The sequence below is a fragment of the Nuphar pumila genome, chromosome 2 (genome assembly GCF_984573655.1).
Source record: "Nuphar pumila chromosome 2, dmNupPumi1.hap1.1, whole genome shotgun sequence".
NCBI classification, from domain to species: Eukaryota; Viridiplantae; Streptophyta; class Magnoliopsida; order Nymphaeales; family Nymphaeaceae; genus Nuphar; species Nuphar pumila.
In genome coordinates, this window is record NC_143250.1 from 43,193,125 (window position 1) to 43,216,330 (window position 23,206).

At 39.7% G+C, this 23,206-nt stretch overlaps 1 protein-coding gene across 1 annotated transcript in view; it reads right to left on the minus strand.

The window, feature by feature from the left end:
- The window catches only part of GSL8 (glucan synthase-like 8), a 209,795-nt gene that overhangs the window by 74,713 nt on the left and 111,876 nt on the right, over nt 1-23,206 (minus strand). The window contains exons 18-19 of the mRNA XM_089995715.1: nt 13,259-13,319; nt 13,071-13,152 (exon numbers count right to left, since the gene is read on the minus strand). Of these exons, the coding sequence (XP_089851841.1) occupies nt 13,071-13,152; nt 13,259-13,319 (143 nt within the window). The remainder of the gene's footprint in view (nt 1-13,070; nt 13,153-13,258; nt 13,320-23,206) is intronic.

The window sequence follows — 23,206 nt, forward strand, 5'->3', positions numbered from 1 at the left end:
GGAGGTATTTTTATTTTACTTCACTCTCATTTAATGCGACTAGAGATCCTTATTGGAAGGATTTAGTAACATCCTTGGTAAATTGTAATTTGAGTGGTTATGTGCCTCCAAGTTCAGAAAAAATACGAACCACACTTCTTGCAAAAGAGAGGGCAAATGTGAAGAGGTTGCTGGAGATTAAAAAATATTCATGGGAGCAAAATGGAGTTTCTATTGTGTCTGATGGATAGACAGATATTCAAAGGCGTCCACTGATCAATTTCATTACTTGTTTGCTTAGTGACCCAATATTCTTGAAAGTAGTTGATGCATCTGGGGAATATAAAAATGCAAAGTATTTGAAGAGATTATTTATAGAAGTCATAAAAGAAGGGGGTGATCAAAAAGTGGTACAAATCATTACAGACAACGTTTTAGTTTGTAAAAGTGCAGCGTTGAGTTTGGAGAGTGAGTACCCTCATATTTTTTGGACTCCCTGTGTAGTATACAACTTAAATCTGGCCCTAAAGAGCATCTGCAACCCCAAAGAAAAAGAAAATTCACAAGCATATGTTTTATGTTCATGGATTGAAGATTTAGAAAGAAATGTCAAAAGCATTAGGAATTTTTTTGTTAACCACCATCGTGCTAATGTTATGCTGGCTCGGCTGGCCTGTCATAGCTTGGTAGACCTGCACAGGTGCACCCTATGTAGGGTTGCCGCCAGCATGTTCTAGAAAAAAAATTATACATAAATTAATATGAAAAGTTCGCAAAGTTGGATAGTTTATAGTCCCAGGAAAACATATTGTCATGTTAAAACATGAATCAATATGCAGCCATAAGGTTATAATTTATTTTGGACTAAGTATGCTGCTTTGGATTAGTACATACGTGAATATGAGTTTCAGTGAATAGTTGCAACATGGTTCTTGTAAATCCCAAAATCAATGGATATATAAGAATGAAAGCATCTAGTATATATAAACGTATATACATATCATGTGAACCAAATTAATTAATGAATCTAATAGTGTATATTCTAACACTGATTCTGATGTAAAACATGTGTGTCCTTGAAAGTGTGTTTTATGATTCTTGTTTATAGAATTGATTTAACTTGTTTAATTTTCTTAACTATACTCGGTACCATAAATGATTTTAGAAAAGATAGCATAGATACCTATAAGGCCCTTGTTTCTGCCCATGTGAGCAGTCGGTTGTTGGCATGAGGCTGCAGGTAGCTGCAAGCAGGCCAGCCAAGCAGACAGTTGTTGGCATGGGGCTGCTGGTAGCTGCAGGCAGGCCCTGGACAGACCAGTCCGGGTGCAGCCAGGCCTCGTCAGGCCTGTTTTTGACAGGCCTGACTTGGGCCTGCAGGTCCCAGCCTAGTGGACTCGGCTGGGGCTGCATCTTGCTTTCAAAAAAAGTCTTGTCTATTTGAGTTTTTAGCCAACTCAGTTGGCTGGATTCAGTTCCAGCCAATTGGGTTTGGCTGGGCTGGTTCCTGTTCAGTAGGACACCGACCTAGCTAGGTCGGCTGGGTCATGTTAAAAAAAAAAATTTAATAAAATAAAATATAAATATAATATTTAGTCATATATGCAAACTTTGAGATTTGGTTCGGTGTAGGTATTTGGTTCCATTTCATGTTATGAGTGAGATTTTGTTCCATATGCCTGCACTTGTTATGATATGCATTACTAATATGTTAGTTAAGGATTGTTTCAAATGCACGTGCACATATAAAATGAATGTGTTCAGTTACGTAACTTAGCCTCCAGATTTGTTATTTGCATTAGTTTTGCATATGATAATAACATTCTTGTTATGCGGGTTAAGCCTGAAGTTTTTACTCGTTTAACTTAAGTATGACATGCTTAATTCAAGATGGAATTGCAAAGTTTGTTTCAACTACATGTGATAGACATGTTTTGCATGTACATAATTGCATGCATGCTCACATGTTTAATGAGAATGATTCATTAATGAAAGAATGCATGTGATATGAATATGTGCATTGAATAGAAGCATACAATTAACATGATTATGTGATTATGTGAACTCGTACACATGCATATGAATAATTTTGTTGTTTCATGCACATCTTTAAATTTTTAAACATGATTGTGCATCGAAAGGCATGTGATATGAAAAGAATGCATTGATGTGTTTCTTAAGATTTTTTGCATATGAATGCATAGATGATCAAGATGGATCGTTATAGGTTGTGGAAGCTTTGAATGAGTGTGTTTCTTACTTTACTTGTTTATGCATTGCAAAGATCATATTTGATATTGTGGTTTTAATTGCACTGTTCTATTATTGCCACGGGTGGTAGACCGTGAATAGTTGTGCATGTTGACTTGCGAGTTTATATTTGCATATTAATTTGCAAATTTAGGGAATTGATTTTAATAATAAGATAAGAAAAAAAATAGTGTAATTAACGATCCCTTGATGTTCCTTCTACAGAAAGGTAATATTGGGCTTAGCAGTTTGGGGACCGTGAGGATACAAAAACTCTGTGTGCATTGTTGTTGCCCTTGAACCCGATAATGATGTTATTCGCTTGGCCACGGTTTTATGGAGAATTTGACACTTTGTCTGGGGGTGGTGTACAGACACAACTGTTGTTTTGGTATACCAAGAAAAGTGGCACTTGTGATTGAGTGGTCTCTAGTGTCCCCGACATTAGATGGGTGGTTTAATGTTACGAAGGCTGTTTCGATCGAGGGCTAACTTTGGAACACAGTAATAAAATACAAATTGTGTGTTAAAGTTACCCTGAGAACCTAACTTGACCTCGGAGATTTTACCTATTTAGTGTATCGCGGGCAACGGTAATAATAAAAAGATAAACTTATGTTGTGTGCATCTAATAGGGACAAGTATATGAAAAGAGTACTCTGGTAAAAGATAATAATTTATTCATGCATATGTATAGAAATCATGCATAATCCTGTTATGCATTAGATCATGCATATTTACTTGTACCCTTACTTGTGATGTATGGATAAATTAATAATATGTGCTCTCTATTGCATGACAACATGTGTTTAATATATAATTAAGGTTCCCCGTTAATATTAATTGTTCTCTCATGTTTAGCATTTTTTCATGTTACTTACACAATTGTTTAAATTATGAAATTGGCATAAATGCATCCTTCTAAATTATTGCATGAATCTTATCTATATTCTTTATCCTTATTTGTTTAATTAGAGAGATTTATATGCAGAATTCTTTGGATTTTGACACCCTACTTTTGTGTTTTTTTTTCAGCCTCAGAAACCCAGTGAGGCGACTTGCTTTTGAGAGGAGTCACGAGGGAACTACACGACTGCTTGGCAAATTCCTTTGGACGGTGTGGCTTTTCTTTTATTCTTCTTGCTTTATTTACATTTTTATGAGTTTATATCTCAGACTCTACACATTTTAATAAATAAAGTTTAGTTTGGTTTGGTACGAAAGATGAGTATAAGATCCCTTGTGGCGGTAGTTGTATTTAATTGTAAGGCCCCGGGTCTCTGAGAATGTTTTCGCACTTATTTTAAAAAAAAAAATTGTCACTTTTTCATGGGTACGAGTTGGGGTCGTTATAAGGACAGAACTCATTACCATCACATGAAACCATCTTTTCCCATTGTTGTGTTCATCTTGTTGATATCTTGAGTGAACACATTACTGTTAACTGTGGGCTCCTGGTGCATTGCCACTCGGTCAACCAAATGCTTGATATGATCAGCTGTCCTTTTTCTATGATATGATTAGTTTCTTAAGCATTCAACTACAGGATTGGATGAGTTCGCCAGACAACTCATGGGTTCATTTAACAAATCCACACATCCTTCAAACAAAACCTAGAAATACCCCATAAAAAACACACCTCTGTTTTAAATCCCCTTGCTGATATGGATAAGTTTCGTATTATCGCATGGTTGACCAGTCTACATCCATGTGCCTGTCAAAAGTCAATACCTACAAGAGGGCAGACCAAGATTCCCAGCTGTTAGTGGGAAAAAATTCTGTTAGGGTTTGAAGCTCTTGCAAAGCCCATAGAATCTTTCTCCTAGGCTTTTAAAGTTTTTGAAACCTTTTGCTTTGTTTGTTGCAATATTTGACTTGATTGACATTAAGTTGTGACCTAGTCATAAGAACCGGCCATTTTGGCAGTTTTTCTGGTGACATGAGTGACACTTAACATGACTCAGACATGCATGACTATTATTTTAATATTTTAAAGAATTTTAAATATATTTTAATAAAAATGGTTTCTTACATATTAAAATATCCAAAAAATAGTTTGTATATTCACTAAAAATTAAAAAATATGTCTTCTCATGTTCTACTTTTTTAAAATTTTGTGAATTCATATGGTACCCAGACACTCCATTTTGCCCTCTGTACCCATGTCGACACGTGTGGACACCCGGACAAGCCATTTTACCCTCTGTACATACAAGTTTGTATTTAATTTATAATTTATAATTATATTTTCGTATTATAACTTTATATTTTCAGTATATAATATATATTTTAGATATAGCATATATATTTAGATTATATTCAGTTTATTTTGAATTTATGTGATATTTAACATATATAGTCATGTCCTCATACCCACATTTTTGGGAATTGTCGTGTCGTACCCTCCGTACCTGCACCCATACCCAGGTGACAGGTGAATTCACATCTCGAACTTGTCTCATGTGTAGGGTCATATCCATAATCTTTATGACATAGTATGAGTAAGAAATCTCAAAGATTGAAATGCTACAAAATTCTCTTACCTAGTACCAAGAGATGGGACCTTTTAGGCCTACTTATACCAACTTTCAGGCTTAGTTATGCCATGTTATATGCATTCCTTTGTTAAAATGTATACTCAAAAACCTTATTGTAAGTATAAATATATATACTTATATACATAGAGATACGTATACATATGTTATATGTATACGTATCTCTATATATAAGTATATATATTTATACATTTTCCCCTTTTTTACCCGAAAAGGGTATTTTAGTCCTTTTACTGTTTTGCGCATATTCCAATTGGAATATGTTGTAACTTTTTTCTTTATTTTTTAATTTCTTTATTTTTTTATTTTTTCCTTTTTGTAATTTCAAAAAGGTGCCTTGGGGGTCTCCCCAATAGAGTCGTTGGGGAGCCCCCAACGGTCACAATTGTGACCGTTGGGAGCTCCCTAACGACTCCTTTGGGGAGCCCCCTTGCACCTCCCATTTCTTGTATAAATAGGGGTGTTCCCCCTTGTAAATCCTCAAGCTTGAGAGTCTCAAGCATTTCCTCTTTTTTATGAAACACATGCATTATTGCATGTTTATTATTTTTACGCTTTTCGCGTATTGTGTTCAAGTGTTGTGAAAGTGCCTTCGTGCACTTCCTTTTTAAAAGTATTTATGCTTGTATGCGTATTGTCTCTTCATAGACAATTTTACATGGTATCAAAGCTCGGTTGGTGATTAAGGATCGTGGGATTCTTCTTTTTTCGAGTGCCTCGAAAACCGTGCCTTCGGATTCTTGGAAGTTGAAGTGGTGGATCTTGCTTCTCAAATATTTTAGAAGGAGCTTGTGCAAGCTAGAAGTTGAAACATTGTGTTGGTACGCCTCCTTCTCTTTTTCTTTACTCCTTAATGAGTGAAAAAGAGTCTCACTTCGCCCTTGGCTTCAAGTTGAATGGGTCCAACTACCATATTTGGGCCGGGAACATGGAGGCTCACATAAAAGGTAAAGGATTATGAGGTTATGTGCAAGGCTCTATTCCGGAACCGGAACCCAAAATAACCGTGATGGATGGAAATGAAATCAAGGTTCTTGAGGGAGAGGAAAGGGTCAAAGCTCTTGAAGAATACTCCAAGAAGCACGACGAATGGGAAATGAAGAACTTCAAGATTCTTTCTTGGTTCTTCGCATCCGTCGAAACAAAGATTAATGTCAACATTATCAAGTTCAAGAAAGCATCCGAAGCTTGGCATTATCTCGAGAAAATGTATACATCAAGAGATCTATCCCATAAGTATTACCTTCAAAAGAAGGCCCTCTCCCTTACTCAAGGTGAAATGTCCATTAGGGAATATTATGCCGACCTCTCCTCCATTTGGGATGAGCTCTCCATGCTTGAACCAAAATGGAGTGGAGAGGCAATTGAACTCCGCCCCAAGCAACTTGAAGAAGATCGGTTCTTCAATTTTTTGAATGGGTTAAGACCGGAATTTGAGCAAATAAGGTCATCTCTTCTTTCCTCATTTACTCCTCCATCTCTTGAAGATGTTCTCACCAAATTAAGTGGTGAGGAAACTCGTATGAGCTTATGTAAACAAGGATCAAATGTTCTTGTGGTTCCTTGTAATCATGAAGAAAACAATGAGGTCAATGCCGTATCAAGACCCGGAAATAATATAAAGACCTATCGTCCTCCTCATTTCAAATTCCAAAATCAAGGAGGAGATGGTGGACAAAGAGGAAAAAGAGACTATAGCAAGACTATTTGTCACTTTTGTAAGGAACCGGGGCTTATCAAGCCCGTATGTCCCAAATGGAAGAGGCTTCTCGCTATGGCCACCACCGGTGTACCACAAAAGGAAGATGCATCATCAAGTGAGTCACTCTCGTTGAATCAAATAGTGGAAGCCCTTCAACCTCTTCTCAAGGGAGCTACATCCGGTGCCGCCGTGTCTACCTCTTCCATTCCAGGTAAAGTCTCTTGGCTTTTGGACTCAGGTGCATCTTTTCATATGTCCCCAAACATGTTTTCACTTTCCGATTTTTCAAAAAATGTTTCTTCATCCTTTGTTTCCACTGCAGATGGAACCTCTCTTGAAATTAAAGGAATAGGTAATTTTGAAAATCAAAGTTTTTTCATTCAAAAAATTAGATTTATACCTAAACTTAACTTAAACCTTCTCTCTGTTTCTCAACTCTCAGACCATGGATGCGATATTAAATTTTCATGTGACAAATGTTTAATACAGGATTGTCGGTCCGGAAAATTGATTGGGGAAGGCTTTAGAAAAGGAGACTTATACTATATGGAATCTCTCCAAGTTCCAAAATCATTTTGTAATGTTGCCCGGAACAAAGATATAAACATATGGCACAAAAGACTTGGTCATCCTAATGCCACCAAGTTATCTTATTTACATTTTGCGAAGGATTTATGTAAAAGTTCATTTTCCTGTAATGATTATATTCTCGGAAAAATGCAAAGTTTACCGTTTAAGCAAAGAACTATGTTCTCATCTAAGACCTTCGAAATTGTTCATTCCGATGTTTGGGGACCCGCACCTGTTGTTTCAAAAGGAGGTTTTTCTTACTATGTTATTTTTGTGGATGATTTCTCCCGGTATTCATGGATCTATTTCCTAAAGTACAAACATGAAGTTTTTACATGTTTTAAAACCTTCCATTTAATGATCAAGAATCAATTCAATAGTAATATAAAGATTTTTAGAAGTGACTCTGGAGGAGAATATCTCTCCAACCAAATTAAAACATATCTTGAGGATCACGGAATTATTCATCAAAGGTCTTGTCCTAAAACCCCTCAACAGAATGGATTGGCCGAAAGAAAACATAGGCATATCATTGAGACCACTAGGACCCTGCTTATTTCTCAAAATATTCCTAAGAACTTTTGGGCTGAAGCAGCCCTCGCTTCTGTTTATCTGATAAACCGCTTACCATCTAGGATATTAGGAAAAATATCCCCTTTTGAGATCTTATATAAACTTGAACCTGATTATAATAGGTTACGTGTTTTTGGGTGTAAATGTTTTATTCTTACGGATAAAAATGACAAGCTCTCTCCCAAAGCTATCCCATGCGCCTTTCTTGGGTATTCCGAAACTCAAAAAGGATTTCGTTGCTATGATCTTCGAGGAGATAAGTTATATGTTTCTAGAAATGTAATGTTCTTAGAAAATGAGAGTGGATTTGAAAAAAATGTTTCTCAACAAGAAAATTTTGATTACTCATTCCTTTTTGATTTATTGGCTAGTAATGATGATATATCTAGTGATGATGATGTATCATCAAATCACGATGAGGAAATTGATGGTGATGTCGAAGAACATAACCCTCTCAATGATCAAGAAAACAGATTTTTAAGTGATCCGATAACCTACTCCCGTAGAAACCAAGACACCTTTAGAAGTGCCATTGACCAATATAGTGAGCTTGTACCTACTCTCGATCACAGGAGATCTGAGAGGAATAGGAGACCGCCAACTCGTTTTGTCTCTTTTGATTCTTTTTCACCCCGGTATAGGGCTTGTCTTAGTGCCATTCACTCTTATTTTGAGCCAAGAAATTTTGAAGAAGCTAAAAAATGTATAGAATGGCAAGAAGCCATACAAAAAGAACTTAGTGCTCTCAAAAGTGCTGAAACTTGGGATTTCCAAACCCTACCCATAGGAAAGAAAACTATAGGTTGCCGATGGGTTTTTAAAGTTAAAACTAAAAGCGACGGATCCCTGGAAAGGTATAAAGCTCGCTTAGTTGCAAAAGGGTATGGGCAAGAGTATGGAATTGATTATGAAGAAACCTTTGGTCCTGTAGCCCGAATGGTTACAGTTAGATGTCTCATTACCATTGCATCTATTAAAAATTGGAATATTTTTCAAATGGATATGAAAAATGCTTTTTTAAATAAAGAACTTAACGAAGAAGTGTATATGGAAGCCCCACCAGGCATGACGATTCCTAAAGATAAAGTTCTTCGTCTTCGAAAGGCTCTTTATGGTTTGAAACAGGCCCCCAAAGCCTGGTATGACAGATTTACCAGTGTAATTCTAGAAAATGGTTTCTCCTCATGTTATACTGACACTGCTTTATTTACTAGGAGTCAAGGGTATTAAGTCCGTCTTGACTTCAAAATTTGAGATGTCAGACTTAGGTTTTCTGACATATTTTCTTGGAATTGAGGTTGCTTATTCGCAACGTGGTTATTTTATATCTCAGTCTAAACTTGCTTGTGAGATTATTGACAGATCAGGAATCTCTGATGACAAAGTATGCGAAACTCCTGAAGTTGTGGGAGCCAAAATGAAGATTGACGATGGTGTTCCTCTAACCGATCCTACTCCCTACAGGCAGTTGGTAGGTTCTTTAATGTATCTTAGCATTACTCGACCTGATTTGTCACATGCTATACACATCGCCAGTCAGTTCCAGCATGCTCTCACAACCGTTCATATGAGTGTTGTGCTTCGCATTATCAGATACTTGAAGGGAACGGTGAATAAGGGAGTATTCCTATCCTCTTCTTCTGAATTAAAATTGCTTGCTTATACTGACTCAGATTGGGGAGGTGACCCTAGTAACCGTCACTCCACCACTGGCTTTTGTATTTTCTTAGGAGAATCTGTGATCTCATGGCGATGTAAAAAGCAACAGAAGGTCTCATTATCATCCACTGAAGCCGAATACAGAGCTATGGCATCTACCACCATGGAAATAGTATGGATTAGACGCCTTTTGGAAGATATGGGAGTAGTTGTCAAAGAACCAACAAAGCTTTGCTGTGACAATAAAAGTGCAATTTACATTGCCAAGAACCACATATTTCACGAGCGAACAAAGCATATAGAGATGGACTGCCATTATGTCAGAGAAGAATACTTGAAGAAGGTCATTGATCTACCATACGTGACGTCTGAGTATCAACTTGCGGACTTCTTCACAAAAGCACTTTGTTCGCCTAGATTTCATTTCCTCCTTGACAAACTTGCGGTTATCACACTGTAAGTTTGAGGGGGGGTGTTAAAATGTATACTCAAAAACCTTATTGTAAGTATAAATATATATACTTATATACATAGAGATACGTATACATATGTTATATGTATACGTATCTCTATATATAAGTATATATATTTATACATTTTCCCCTTTTTTACCCGAAAAGGGTATTTTAGTCCTTTTACTGTTTTGCGCATATTCCAATTGGAATATGTTGTAACTTTTTTCTTTATTTTTTAATTTCTTTATTTTTTTATTTTTTCCTTTTTGTAATTTCAAAAAGGTGCCTTGGGGGTCTCCCCAATAGAGTCGTTGGGGAGCCCCCAACGGTCACAATTGTGACCGTTGGGAGCTCCCTAACGACTCCTTTGGGGAGCCCCCTTGCACCTCCCATTTCTTGTATAAATAGGGGTGTTCCCCCTTGTAAATCCTCAAGCTTGAGAGTCTCAAGCATTTCCTCTTTTTTATGAAACACATGCATTATTGCATGTTTATTATTTTTACGCTTTTCGCGTATTGTGTTCAAGTGTTGTGAAAGTGCCTTCGTGCACTTCCTTTTTAAAAATATTTATGCTTGTATGCGTATTGTCTCTTCATAGACAATTTTACATCCTTATCCACTATGTAAGTTCCATGCCAATAATTTTATAATGTCAACCAACAACCTACTTAGGAAGCAAGGCCCTCTTAGTTGAGTTATAGCAGTTTTCTTGCAATAAACAACTACATTTGAATATGCAACATGTACGTTCAGTCATCAGTATACCTAAGATTCATCACAAAGGGAAGAACATCTGAGATTTTAAAAGCTTGTCCATGGTAAGGATTAATATTTTTTTTCTGTAGACTGTGCTTACTGATTGGCCTGCATAAGATCTTGGGATGTTTATTAACACTAATATCCACTAGACTCTCTTTTTGCCATAAAATTTATGATGAGGCATATTCCCAGAATAATTGAGCAAGAAGCATAATGCAACAGGATCTCTAGTAACATGACTTTTGTAAATAAATTCTATCCCTTCAGAATAAACTTCATCAAGACTCTTTGAGTCATCTTTATTAGAGTGTATCAGCACTGTTCCAAACTCCACTCATTGTGAGGAAGATTGTCTCACCTATTGAATATTATGAAGCTCAAGGATCTTCCTACTTTCATGATGATTTCGCAGAGAACCAGGCACCCTACTTGTAGAGGCCCTACTATTTGTACTGATTTTCAATTTTTCACCCTTTCTGAAAGTCGAATTTTACAAAATTCAATACTTGAGATGAATTTCAGAAAAAAATTTCTTTTGAATCTCAATATGTATCAATTCTTATCCAAAAGATGTGTGACGCTCTTTTACTAGGATTTGTTTGGGAGCCTGTTGGTTGAAATTCATGGAATCCCCAATGCCAATCACCACTTGGAAGCTTGGATATGGCAAATCACAGGAGATGAGATGGGAATTGGCAGCATGAATATTCCACCCATCTCCAGAATTCAGTTGTAACTGTTAAGTTGTGTGTATATAGTATTTATGATGTAATAGGAAATACCCATTAGGGGTAGTCCAGTCTTTTCACAGTATTGTAATAGGCTGTGCCCAATAGGAACTCAATGGTCTTCTTGTAATTTTTCCTCTTATGTTGTAATTTAGTAAATAAGTTTTGAATTGAAGGCATTTGAGTCAAAGACCCATAGAGTCGTTGGAACCTCCCCAATGTGTGGCTTGTTTTGTGTATAAATAGTGGTGTTCCCCCTCTTGTATTGTTAATGCTTTTCCTAAACATTCTACTCAATAAAGATGATATTTTTTATGTTCTTATGTTATTGTTTTGACTCTTTGAAATCTTCTATATGCACTTTGTGATTGTGTAGTGCCTTAATGCCTTTGTTTGATCTTTATTGTTCTTGTAATAGTGCTTGTGCACTTTGAATTTGTTTTTCTGCATATTTTATTGCAATAACCTCATAGACGTAGTTGCCAACTCCAATGTTGGACTCCCTTCTCAACACCATTGCCCTTTGCTATTTGCAGTTTGGGAGCTGGCGGTTCACAACAAGATGCAAACTCCAGCCTGTTGCCAAATACGAGCTCCCAATAAGATACGAAATTTGCCAAATCCAAAAGCTTACCAGCTCCCAAACAGAGCCTTATTCTTTCCCCTTGATACAGATTACTGAAACAAATACCTTCATAGATGACACTCAGTGAATCCAGCTGGATGTGACTTTTCCCATTAGAACCTCTCAACATGTTCTAGTTTGTTCAGCTTTTGAGTATCTCGATTAGGTAGTTCAGTTGACCTACTTTCCTTTATGAAAGATTCCTACACTTCGTTCAGAACCCTTTTGTTTTTGCATTTGATAATAAACATGAAAAATTATGGAAGTGTTTTTAAACGTACAAGAAATTTAGAGAATTGTGAATAAAATGTAAAAGACAATCAAGAGTACAAGAAAAAAGCAGTGGTGTATGGTTAAAATAATGATTTCCCGCTCTTACTGGTGGAGTTCTGGTGGATTGTCAGTTGCCAGTCAGTCAACCAAATGCCTAATATACTTAGCTGTTTCTTTTATTATGATATGAAGTTATATTAACTTTTTAAGTATTCAAATGCAGGTTTCTTATAATTCTATTTCACATATTTCTATGCAACAAAATTACAACAGTGTCATAATTTGTGACATGGTATGACACATGTTAAACACTCGACATTTTTTTAGTTAGTTTTATGTTTTTCTTAAACATTTTGAGTTTAACCTCACAGTTGTATACATACATAATTAAAAATAGGATGATATCTAATAATAAATATATTTTCTAAAATATAAAATAACGCATTTTTGTAAATTAATTATTTAAGAACAACATTCCTTGTGTCTGAACTCTGAATAACATACAAAATCTAATTAGCGTTCTGTGTCCATATCATAATCGTCTCTATGCGACACTGATAGACACAATTCAGTGTCTCATCCTCCAATGCTTTCCGAGATAATCATTGTGCATTACTTCAGGCATATGTTTTCCAGTTGTTTGATACATATGGTTTCCAATTATAGAAATTTAAGGTCAAACACAAAAAGAGGCATATGTGTATGCGAGCACGCACATACACATAAATATAAGTGTGTCATCATCAAAAGACCAACATATGCAAAAGCAGAGCTATCATGATAAGATAATTACATATTATGATATATAAATTAGCTCATGCCCCAAAAGAGATGAAAAGACTAATTCAACCAGGGTCATGTAAGCAATAATGTAAACCTTTACATGCCATAATGTGTACACAGACCTACATCTTATTCGGTTAAGACAAAGGGTTTACTTACTCCTTGATACAAGGTCACGCCAGGAATATTGTAGTCCAGAAAGATTTACAATTATCTTTGTTGGATTAACTAGCGGCTCTATCTGACAAGGTGTCATGGGGAAAAAAATTAATTGAGCTTCACAAACTATTCAAGAATTTTGAAGACTTCAATATATAGGATACTAGTAAACAAAATAAATTGCTTACCAGGAGGAAATATGCAAATGAAAATTTTGAAGCAAAAATCACCAACCAAAAGAGAGCATACCTGAAATATAAAAAAATAAAGCATTAGTGAAACAGCACGAACAAGACACATCTCCTGCTCGATTGATAACCCACTAGTACATATTTACTTTCTATAGAAAAAAAAAACCATGTTGGCTAGATTGAGTGAAATAGCATGAACGAGATTCAACTACCTCCTACTCACTTGACAACCTACTATTACATGCTGGTTTATTTTAGTCATAAAAAAAACCATGTTGACAAAATGGAGCAACTAAAAGAGTTAGAAGAATGAGTCTAACGCATCAGTCTGCAAAGCACAACTAAAGAGTTCAAAAACATAAAAAAGTAACAAGATTTAGTTCAAAATGAAGCTCCACTTCATTAGTTAAGGGCTTTTTCAACAACAGTCTGTACCTTCTAACGCAAAGACAAATTGGTCCTTGCCCTATTGCTATTCTCAAATATTCCCTTATCTTTCCACAAACCGTACCAAAATGGTCCTCGAGATTAGTTACCGTCGAAATAAGTGATGGAAACCATCATCATTTTTTTAAACTACAAAATTTACCCTCAAGAACAAATGATACAGCTTTTTTCACTACTTTTGTCAATGAATCTCCTCCTAGTCTGCGCTCAACACAACACTAGCATCATACTGCACTCTTTTTTGCAGCACTACACCCCCACTCGCACTCTTCCCAATGCCGTTCTCGTCATCTCTCCACCCCCCAACCAACTGACCAGCACCATCTATTCAAACCCCTCCTACCACTTGCAGCCACTATCACCACCACCATCCATGATGGTTGCTGGAAATGTTGTTGGTCAGCACACGATTTGCTCAAGAAGAGGATGGATAAAGCAAAAGTTTAAGGGCCTGTATGTTTCATTCCCATGGAAGAGAAAGGCCTTTCATGGGAATGGGCACAAATTTCCGAAGAACCCTGCCAGCTCAGCCTTCCCATGAGAATGCTTTTATGGGGGGGAGAGAATCGGGTGCAATATGATTGCACAAATATTTGTGCATTAAGCACCCGATCGCCATCCATCAGGCCTTGGGTCCCACAGCTGACAGGCCCTGTAACGCCCCAAAATTTCAAACTTGCGAACCTTTCAAAAAACAGGCAAGAGACTAGAAAAAAAATTTCCTTCAGAGTTTGTTTATGAAATCAGTGAAAGACTATTCTTTTGTTAAATTCAGAAAGACAAGCTGACAACTTTGGGCACGTTAGCTAAAAGAACCAAAACACACAATCCATATTACTTGGAAAAGCCACTTTCATTTAAGAAGTTCTCCAAATAGTACAAAATTCAAATATCCCAAGAAAAATTTGCTACAAAACCCACAAACGTCCAGGACGCGAACTAAGAGCAGGAAAAAGAAAATCTTGAAGTCATCGTACCATCGACCGTGGTGTACCTAATTATCACTTGTACCCATAGAATGGGTTAGTTTCGTGAAAAGCTAGTAGGTGCACAAGAGAGACTATAGAAAAATGAATTAAGTACATTTAATTCAGCATGCTAAGCAGTTCAAGCAGATAAACAGTGCAAAACAGGTGAGCAGTGCAAGTAGGTAAACAGTTCAACCATCAACCAGTGTGAACAGACTTTATGTTTCGATATTACTGGCCTGCGGGTACTCGTAGACAAAACGTAGAAACAACTGAGATTAGTTCAGGCGTCTGTTATTTTATGTATTTTCAATAACCCGAATAGCTAGTTGAGTCCGCTCCTAAGAGGACGACTTTAGCCGAGAGAGGATTTCCCAAATGCAGGTACTTGGCAACGGATGCATCCAACTTTTGCAGAAGTCCATGGGATCTACCACCTAGGATAATGTCTAGTAGTCTCTTCCCCTAACTCCAATGATGGGGAAGGCTGAATCTTTGCACGTGGGGTGGTTGTTAACAACTTGTCCATTGGAGTTTTGTATCAATCCATCCTCTCCCTTGACAGAAACACAAGGGAGAATGAGTGTGTCGGGTAAATTAACTGACGACTCATTCTATATGATCTGGTCTTTTGATCTAATGAGCATCTTACCTGTGAAGGCGATCCAATTTTTATATGTTTACAACATTGTGCATTTAGCACGGATCGAGGTCGCACGACCGTCTCATCCGATCATCGCAGTATTTGCGTGTAGTGCACGACTACTAGTACTCTAGAATAAAAGGGTTATAGCTCCTCAATAGGAGCCTCAACAGAAGTATTTCACAAAGATGTAATGTTTTTCAAACTTTACTTTTGACATTCTTTATCTTTTGAAACAGCCAACAGTTTGTGCCACATTTGGCATGCGATTTTCTAGAATCTCATCCGCTATCATGGTATCTACATGCCTCGCATGACTCGATACTAGCCTCGATAGATGAGATACGATTCTCAAAAGAACCCCTGCTAAGAAGCTTGGTCAAGCCCCAATTTGGGGTTACCCGAGATCTATCGGATAGACGAACAGAACCAACAAATCATATCCTTCCAAATACTTCGATTTGGGCAGTCTTTGATGCTTTTGCGTAGCTCCCTAAATTCTCAAGTCTACTTTGCATGACTGCTCACTCAAAAAGGCAAGATCCCTGCTAGGGATCCCTCTCCTTAAACGAGGATGTATCGCTAGCTCCCGACTCAAATCTTGTCGCAAGAGGGAGAGTGGTAAATGCCCCTTGCATCCTCCACGAGGATGCCTTTATGGCACATGCATTGAGTGAAAACCTGAGCGTCATCTGCAATAGCAAGGCAATAATGAAACATTTGCAAAAGCAAGAGCCTGAGAGCAAAACGCAACCGCCAAGTAAACACATGACAGAAAGTAAAGGACAAGGATCGCAAATTTGCGTCCTTGAGTTAAATGTGTACTCGTATAAATATATATATATGCATATATATTTATTTAATTATCCTTTTTAGTTAATTGAACTCAATTCAATTGTCCAAGTCCTTTGTGCAATATTCTCCTACCTTAAGGAGTTGCTAGCTTGTTGGCACCTGCGGGTGTAAACGATTGACGGCTCGGGTCGCGAAGAGCGAGCGGGATCCATCGTACGAACTGCAAAAGTGTCATTTTTAGCAAGCTAACACCAAAAATAGAAGATCAAGAACATTGTCGCTAACCTAACATGAAGGAAGCAGAGGCAGAGGCATCGAGCCCTTGCGCTCTGACCTGCTGTCAGCAAATTACGAGGAGGCAGGGGGTTGCACCCCTGCCCTCAGAAAGCGAGGACAGACAGGGATGTGCCCCTGCCTGACCAAGTAGAAGAGAGGCAACAACGAAGGTGAGGCAAGGGGCTTCGCCCCTTTCTGTCAAGCATGCAAGGAGGCAGGGACTTGTCCCCTGCCTGAAGATTATGCGAACAAGCAGGGGATGAAGCCCCTGCCTGATGCCGGGGGAGAGGAAGGAGGCGCTGGCCCCTTCCAGCCGAAAGGCAAATAGGCAAGGGCTATGCCCCTGCCCGTTAGCCACCAAGGGAGGAGGCAAAAGGCTTCGCCCCTGCCTGACGAACACGTAAACAGGCAGGGGGCGAAGCCCCTCCCTGACGCCATAAAAGATGGAGCAAGGAGGGGGCTCGACCCCTCCCCTGACCAAAAGAGGGAGGAAGGGGGTCTCGGCCCCTTACCAACGAAACACGGAAGCAAGGAGGGGGTCGACCCCTTCCCTGCGCCACAGACAAGCAGGAAGACGGCAAGGGTTGGCCCCTACCGACCGATCCGAGCATAGGGAGGTGGCAGGGGCTCGACCCCCTGCCACCCAACGAGAAAAAGAGAGAGAGAGACGGCGACAGGGCTCGACCCTTGCCAACCTACCGAGAACCAGAAGAAAGGAGGTGCCAGGGGTTCGGCCCCTGCCGACCTGCCTGAACAAGAGGCAGGCAGGGGGCCCTGCCACCCTGTCGACCAAGGCACAAGGGCTACCCGGGAGCCCTCTGCCAGAAAGGAGGCGACGCAGGCGGCAACCCTGCCGCCTACCAAAAAGGAGAGTGGGCGGCAGGGGCTTGACCCCTACCGAGCTGCTAGAGCTAGCTGACGGCAGGGCATCGTTCCTGTCGTCCCTCTGAAGAGAAGACAGACCAGGAGCGGTGTTGGGCACCACCCTCCTGGTAGACCCAGAGCGAGAGAGAGAGGTAGGGGAAGGCACGGCAGGGGCCACTAGCCTCCTGCCAGCCTTCCAGCGAACGCAGAGAAAGAGGGAGAGAGGGGCAGGGGCTGGAAACCCCTGCTGACCGAGCAAAAACAGGCGGCAGGGGGTGTCGCCCCTTGTCGGCTCTCCGAAAAGCGAGAGGCACGGGAAAAGCCCCTGCCAACCAATCAGACACAAGCGGCAGGGGGCGTCGCCCTTGCCGGCCTGCCGACTGAAAAGGAGAAGAAAAGGGGGAGAGGAGAGAAAATAGGAGGAGAGAAGGAGCGTACTTGGAAATCGTCGGTATCAACGGCGGAGGGGGTCTCCGACGAGCCGACGAGAGAGAGTCGAGAGGGGAGAGAGCGGAGAGAGATGAGAGAGACGAGATGAGAAGGGGGTTTCTATTTGAAACCCCTCCCCTACCTCGCTATCTTTAGAAGGCGCGAGGGAGGCGGTGCCTCCTTTAGGTCCGAGTCGGTTCTGAATCCGACCAGAATACAAGTTAATTTTTTTACCAGGTTTTACATTGTCCCCAAGATGGAGGGTGATCAGGTGCTTAATGCACAAATATTTGTGCAATCATATTGCATCTGATCTTTGCACTTCATGGGAGGAGATATGAAAGGGTTTGCACATGAAAAGTGGCAGGCAGTGTAAAATTGGGGCCCACTTGTGCCAGCATGGCACTTTATTACCAAGATGATTTGATGTTTGTTTCACTCGTGAAGGGAAAGGGATGCAGGCTGAGCAATTTCCCAAGAAAATTGCACCAAACAAATAGGTCCTAGATCATGATGTTGTAACTAAATGGTTCTTAGATTTAGGAAAGATGTTTGTCACATACTTAGGGGTAATTATGTAACTTTGTCACTGTCATTATCCTTGGTCGGTCTTTGGCCATGGTATGCTCTTCGACTGTTAACAGAAGGATGCATTTGTCCTAACAGTTTATAAGACAAGGATGCATTTGGAAATAGCCATAAGGCAAGTATTAGCATGCCCTTGGCCTATAAGACAAGGGTTAAATATGGAAAAAACCCTTCAAACTTGATCTGAAAATGTGAAGGCCATATAATGGAGCTTATCTTGCGGTTATATAATTTTTTAAATGATAAAATAATAAAAAACACAACCAAACGAGAACCTATGTCACAAGTATGGGTGCCGCATAGCAATTTCAAAAAAAACTTAGGTGCAAGGGATTACTCTCTCTCTCTCTCTCTCTCTCTCTCTCTCTCTCTCTCTCTCTCTCTCTCTCTCTCTCTCTCTCTCTATATATATATATATATATATATATATATATATATATATATATATATTCTATGTAGTCAAAAGAGCTAGGCGGTACCTAGTCGGTGGTCCCCTAAAAAGACTAGTCAAGGACTAGTTGGTACCCCAATTAAATATAAAAAAAGTACACAACATATTCATAAAAATATGTTTAATTCTTTTACTAATAAGATGATTTCATTATACAAATACAAAATTACACATTCTTTTACAAAATATATTAATATACATAACTAGAATATACATATGTAAATACTTTTTTTCAATTATTCATAACATATTCAGTATAATCAACAAAATATGCTTACAACTTTTCACAGAAGCACAATAACACATACATATACACATAACATATTACATAACTCATAATGCTAAACATGCTTTCAGGCTTTTATAAAAAAAAAAATCATCAAAAATAAAGTAACACACACATATAAAAAACATAATCAATTAAAATTAATTGTGCATGCTTTTAATGTTTCACAGAAAAAGTCTTAAAAGCAAAGTAGCATACACACACATATATAAATGTAATAACTAAGCATGTTTTCATGATTTCTCAGAACAAATCAAACAAACACACGCATTGTCCCGGACCGATTCTTCAGAATGGGGCACATGCAGTGTGGATCTCCACTGAGTGGAAAAGGCATCGAGTGTAGGAACGTGCGGTGTGTGTTGGCTTGATCGGTGATGTGTGGTAGTAGCATGGCATACGATAGGCAATGGTATCGTTGTTAGTGCATCGTTGTGTGGCAACACAGATGTGGAGCGTTGTTTGGTTAAGCAGTGCCAACAGATCAGAGGATGTTGCCTTTGGTAGATTTGGTTAAGGACCTCTCGGCTTGTAGGAGTTTTCCACGCGTAGCGGTTGGATGCACGGGAGTTCGTGTGGGTTAGGGCTAATTCCCCCAAGGATCACTTTAAGTGATTACAGCCGAGTATGGTGACTCGGGGCTAGGCGAGTGAATGCCTAGGCGTCGGCGAATGAGTCTAGGTGGTGCTCTTTGCTATGGTGTTCAATCATCAACTAGTCTTCGGATTGGGGGTTGTAAGGTCTTGTTCCTCCAATGGTGAGGTTTGACTGTAACGTGCACATGGAGTCGCAATACACTCCATGGCACGTAAGACTAAGGCAAGTTTTTGCCCTTTTCGAAAGTGATAATTGGTATGGGACGGCTATGCACTAAGTGGCATGTACTAAATAGAATACACATTTGAAGATGCGCTTAATCAGCTTCCGCTAGGCAACTGCGCACGAGGTGGTGGGTAGGGCCAATGAAATGATTCGACACATGGAAAAGTGTCGGTGCGCGACCTTTGGCCGTTAGGTTGGCCAGACTTGGCAGTCTAGCACGTCTCAAGTTTGCAAAAAAATTTATGCCCATGACAATTTGGGTTGACTAGGCCGCAAGGCCTAGTGCCGCACATGTGTTCATTGGCTTGGCAAAAAAATTGGCCTTAGAATTTAACCCGTGACAAATTGGCATCAGAGCAGAAAGATTCACGGAGACCTTGTTGTTCATTGAGTGCGACACTGAAGGGGACAGTGATGGTTTATCCTGGTTACGCAACTTTGTACAGCTGAAGTGTTGTTGACCGAGCATAAAAGCAAGATGTTGGTAGGGTGGTATGTGTCATCTTGTCGATGATAAGCAGAAGTGTAACTTTGTTGCTCAGTTGGCTAAGGGAATGTGGATAAGCCAAAGATTCCTACCAGTTGTAAGTTGGGCTCGTAGGTGGAGTGTAGCGTTTGCCTTGTGCATGCAGAGAATGCACGTTGGATTCTGTTGGATGGATTTGCACCTTTGGGTATAGGAGACTCAACTAAACTTTTATATTCTCTCTCAAGAATATAGGTTAGTGGAGTATCCATTTTGAGCAGAATGCTCATTGTTTTGGACCCTTGAGTTGTCAGTTTGTCTATAGATTGTGTGTGCGGAAAAAGTTTTTATTTGTAGCTTGTTGGTTTGGTTCCTGTGGGAATGTTTTGCTGGCTCCGGAAGAGAGTTGCAGTGTGCTGGCTCTGGATGATAGTTGCAACGTTGGGTTGTGTTGTCCCTTAGCTGGACGAGTTCCTAGAAAGACGCTTTGAAGGACCGCTTCGGGGCAATACGCAAGTAGGCGTCCCTCACTTGAAAACTAGTTTTGACCGTTGAAAAACCGCAAGTTGGTGCCTTAAGAAAGTTGATATTCATGTGGCACCCATTGATGATCGTCCTCTACGAGGACCACGAAGGGCTTGGATTTGCCCTTACTGGGGTCGGAAGGCACCCCAACCATGAGCAAGAAGACGACAAGTTTGCCGTGTGGGCAAAAATGACCTGCTTGTGTATGGGACTGCACTGAGGTCCTACGAGCAAAGAATGCTCGATGTTGACGGAGTGGAAGACCGTTGTCTAAGTTATCAGAGGCGTGTTAAGGAATAAGATTTGGTATGTTAAAGGCTGCGACGATGGTGGATGAAAACCAAAACAAGTTGAATAGGGTGAAGAAAATTAGTAGACCAAAGATAAGAAGCAAGGGAAACTGGCATATCAGTTAAGACTCTGTTCTTACATGCGCCAGCATTGTGGAGGACGACAATGGTTTGGGTGGAGGAGAATGTCCTGGACCGGGCCTTCGGAATGGGGCACGTGCAGTGCGGAGCTCTAGTGAGTGGAAAATGCATCAAGTATAGGAAAGTGTGGTGTGTGTTGGCTTAATCGATGACGTGCGGTGGTAGCATGGCACACGATAGGCAATGGTGTCGTAGTTAGTGCATCGCTGTGTGGCGGCACAAATATGGAGCGTTGTTTGGTTAAGAAGTACCAGCATATCAGATGATGTTGCCTTTGGTAGGTTTGGTTAAGGAACTCTCGGCTTGCAGGAGTTTCCCAAGGGTAACGGTTGGATGCACGGGGTGCGTGTGGGTTATGGCTAATTTCCCTAGAGATCACCTTAGGTGATTTCAACCGAGTATGGTGACTCGAAGCTAGGCAAGTGAATGCTTAGGTGCCAGCAAATGAGAGTGGGTGGTGCTCTTCGCTATGGTGTTCAATCATCAACCCATCTTCAGATTGGGTGGTGCTCTTCGCTATGGTGTTCAATCATCAACTCGTCTTCAGACTGGGGAACACAAGGTCTTGTTCCTTCAGTGGCGAGGTTTGGCTGTAACGTACGTATAGAGTTACAATACGCTCTATGGCACGCAAGTTTGTGCCCTTTTCGAAAGTGATAGTTGGTATGGCACGGCTATGCGCTAAGTGGCATGGACTAGATAGAATACGCATTTGAAGAATCGGTTGATCAACTTCCGCTAGGCAGTTGCGCACGAGGTAGTGTGTCGGGCCAATGAAATGATTGAGCACATGGAAAAGTATCGGTGCGCGACCTTTGGCCGTTAGGCTGGACAATTTGGCACGTCACAGGTTTGCGAAAAATTCTTTGCTCGTGACAATTTGGGCTGACTAGGCCGCGAGGCCTAGTGCCGCACGGGCGTTCCTTGGCTTGAAAGGCAAAAAATTTGGCCTTGGAATTTAGCATGTGACACGCACATATATATAATTATATATACACAAAAAATAACAATATATATGTGAATAATAAATAACTAAACTGCCCTCGTGCCCAGACGAAAGTAGCTTAGTCGCCTACTAGGGCACCTTAGTCGGTGCCTAGTTGGCAAAATTGGTATCTTTTAAGGTACCTACCTAGGAATTGCAAAGCCTAGGCATTTTACTTAGCCTAGACCGACTAGGTCGGTGCCTAGTCGAGGCTTTTGACTACATAGTATATATTCCACAAAATGCATTTACAATTCGACAATTATAAGTTTTTTAAGTTTTAAATTTTTATAAAAACTAGACAATTTAGGACTTGGCCAAAGTTGACAAAGTGTAACCTATTGGACACCCTCTTTCACAGATGCCAACCCCTTTAGCACAGTGTAGGAGTCTAACCCTTAGGACCATTCCAATTTAGGTGTCGCTTCACCCCATTTTACCAAAAAAATACCATTTTGCCCCTAGTTAACCCTAGGGCCTTGTTAGTTAGGCCCAACCAAACTCATTTTAAGCTTAGAAGAGGTAGAATATCAATCATTTCTAGCTCCCATGAACTCACAATGAATAGACCATGTTCATTTCAGCTAAATTTGGTTCATTTCATGTGAAATGAGTTCATTTCTAGCTCAAATTCAATCCAATTGTCCCAGAATTAGTTAATTTCAGTTGATCATATTCCCCTGTGTTTAACTTGAGCTCATCAGGAGTTCAAGTGGTCCAATTTCAGTTCAGACTTGTTTTTCCACATTGTTGGAGTTCCTTTTTAGCTCAATTCAGCTCATTTCAGCTAGAATTGAACTAACCCTAGTTAACCTAGCTAGGATTTAGTTTGTTTAAGCTCTGGATTAGTTCATCTTAGTTCAGTTGATTGTGGTTTTAATTCAAACTCAGTGTTTTGTTCACTACACCTAGTACACTCTTATTGCTTACTTCATTTTATAGTGAATTTCCCACCATTTCACTTAGAAT